Source organism: Mus caroli, chromosome 8 (genome assembly GCF_900094665.2).
Source record: "Mus caroli chromosome 8, CAROLI_EIJ_v1.1, whole genome shotgun sequence".
Classification (NCBI taxonomy): Eukaryota; Metazoa; Chordata; class Mammalia; order Rodentia; family Muridae; genus Mus; species Mus caroli.
Genome location: NC_034577.1, coordinates 9499945 through 9501718, shown reverse-complemented (window position 1 = coordinate 9501718; position 1774 = coordinate 9499945). Strand labels below are relative to the sequence as shown.

The following is a 1774-nucleotide window of genomic DNA, read 5'->3' as shown; positions in this document are numbered from 1 at the left end:
CTGTTGTGTGCAGATGTCAGGTTCTGGGAAATGCTTCGTAGTCATAATCAGCAGCTTCACTGGGGCAGGTCCTGAGGGCATCCACATAAAGATCTCATTCTATAAGNGAAGTCATTAAACCCTGGACATGGTGACAGACATCTGCTACTTGGGAGGCCGAGGCAGGGGTTCAAATCTGGAGTGGGCTATACAGTAAGTTCTAGACCAGCCTTGGACAGAGAGTGAGACTCCATCTCAAAAAAGCAATAAATAAAGAGGTAAAAGAAATTCGGCTCTTTCCTGTAAGGGAAAACTGGTCTGACAGTAACCTAAAATTAATTTAAAAATCTATCACCATGGTAAAAAAATAGCTCAGTGAGTCTCCCTGTAGAATCGGTTAAGTGCATCACTTGTCTAAAACTGGGCAATCTAGAACACTCCTCACTGATGTTTGTGGTGACAAGTGGCCTGAGACCATTTGACCCGAGCAGAGTGAAGAGTCTACCTCTGTACTGTCACCTGCCTCGTGGTGCCCTTCAACAGCTCTGGCCCACAGAGCGCCATCTCTCACACGGCACCCCATCGAGCAGCTAGAGGACAGCACGGGAGGCTCAGTGTGTCGGAGAACTACAAACGACTCAAGTTGCATGGCAGGCACGTCAGTGTCTTCCCTCTTCCCTACTCTATGATCCGAAGGCCCANCAAGCAGAGGGACTTACAGAGCTCACAGTTTTTGCCTTCAAATCCCTCCGAGCAGGTGCACGTGTAACCCCCGATGCCNTCTCGACACGCTCCTTGGTTCTGGCAAGGGCTGCTTTCGCACTGGTCGCCGTCTGCAATGGGAGGATTTGGAAACTAAGGTTGAGACCCCCNACAGTGTGTGGGCCTCACCCCTGCACCCACTTTGCAGTGAACTCAGCTGAGCACACTTCTCCTTGAGAGGAATTTGTCATATCTAGATTTTGTTTATTTCCCACTTGGGTGNCTGTGGCTGTGTGATACCCCTGTCCTTGCTCACTGGCTAGGTCCCTGATTTCTGCTGGAATGCATTATGGTGTGTTTGTGGCTAGGGTGAGATGCTTTGCCTTCTCTGGAAAGGAGAAAGACAAGAGGCCAGTGTGACACTTGTTTCCGGTGCCTGCTGATCAGAGAACACAGAGAACCTTCTTAAACCCTCTGGGTATGGAATGAAAATCCAAAGATGATCCAGCCCTGGCACAGGCTCTGCCTCTCCTGGTAGTCACTTACCCAGGGGCAAGTCTGATTGCCATTTTGGAATAACTTCCAGGCGGTCATGCTCAGTAGTACCATCTNTGAAGCTAGGAGCAGGCATCAGGGTGACCACTGTTTAGAGAGTCCAGTATTCCNATCTCCACCGTTTGCTCTAACTTGCTGTACTTACTGAAAATATCATGGAAGTTGATATCCTCAGATGAGGAAGAACTGACATAAATCTGTATCTGTGCCAGGCAGGGTAGAAAAACAAATCTGCAGTCCCAGTTACCCCAGGGGCTGTACTATGAGGGGGACTTGAGCCTGAGGTTTTGCAGCAACAGGACAAGATCCCATTTTAAAAGATGCGTATTTTAGTAAATAATAAAACTGGACTCAATAGAAAAGTACTATAAATTACTTATTTATAGTACTATAGAAACCCATAAGGGAAAAGTGTAGATAAACAAGATTTGAACAGGAATATAATTCAAACTGATTTCAAAAGCCAATCATTATTCCTGATTTAAATGTTAAGGAGTCGATGTAGAGATGTAGAATGTAGAGAAAGAGGAACACTCCT

General features: G+C 46.6%; 1 protein-coding gene across 1 annotated transcript in view; it reads right to left on the bottom strand.

Moving 5' to 3' along the window:
* F10 (coagulation factor X) overlaps positions 1–1774 on the bottom strand; it is a 20371-nt gene that overhangs the window by 9095 nt on the left and 9502 nt on the right. Inside the window, exon 4 of the mRNA XM_029480662.1 lies at positions 662–812. Coding sequence (XP_029336522.1) covers positions 662–812 — 151 coding nt within the window. The remainder of the gene's footprint in view (positions 1–661; positions 813–1774) is intronic.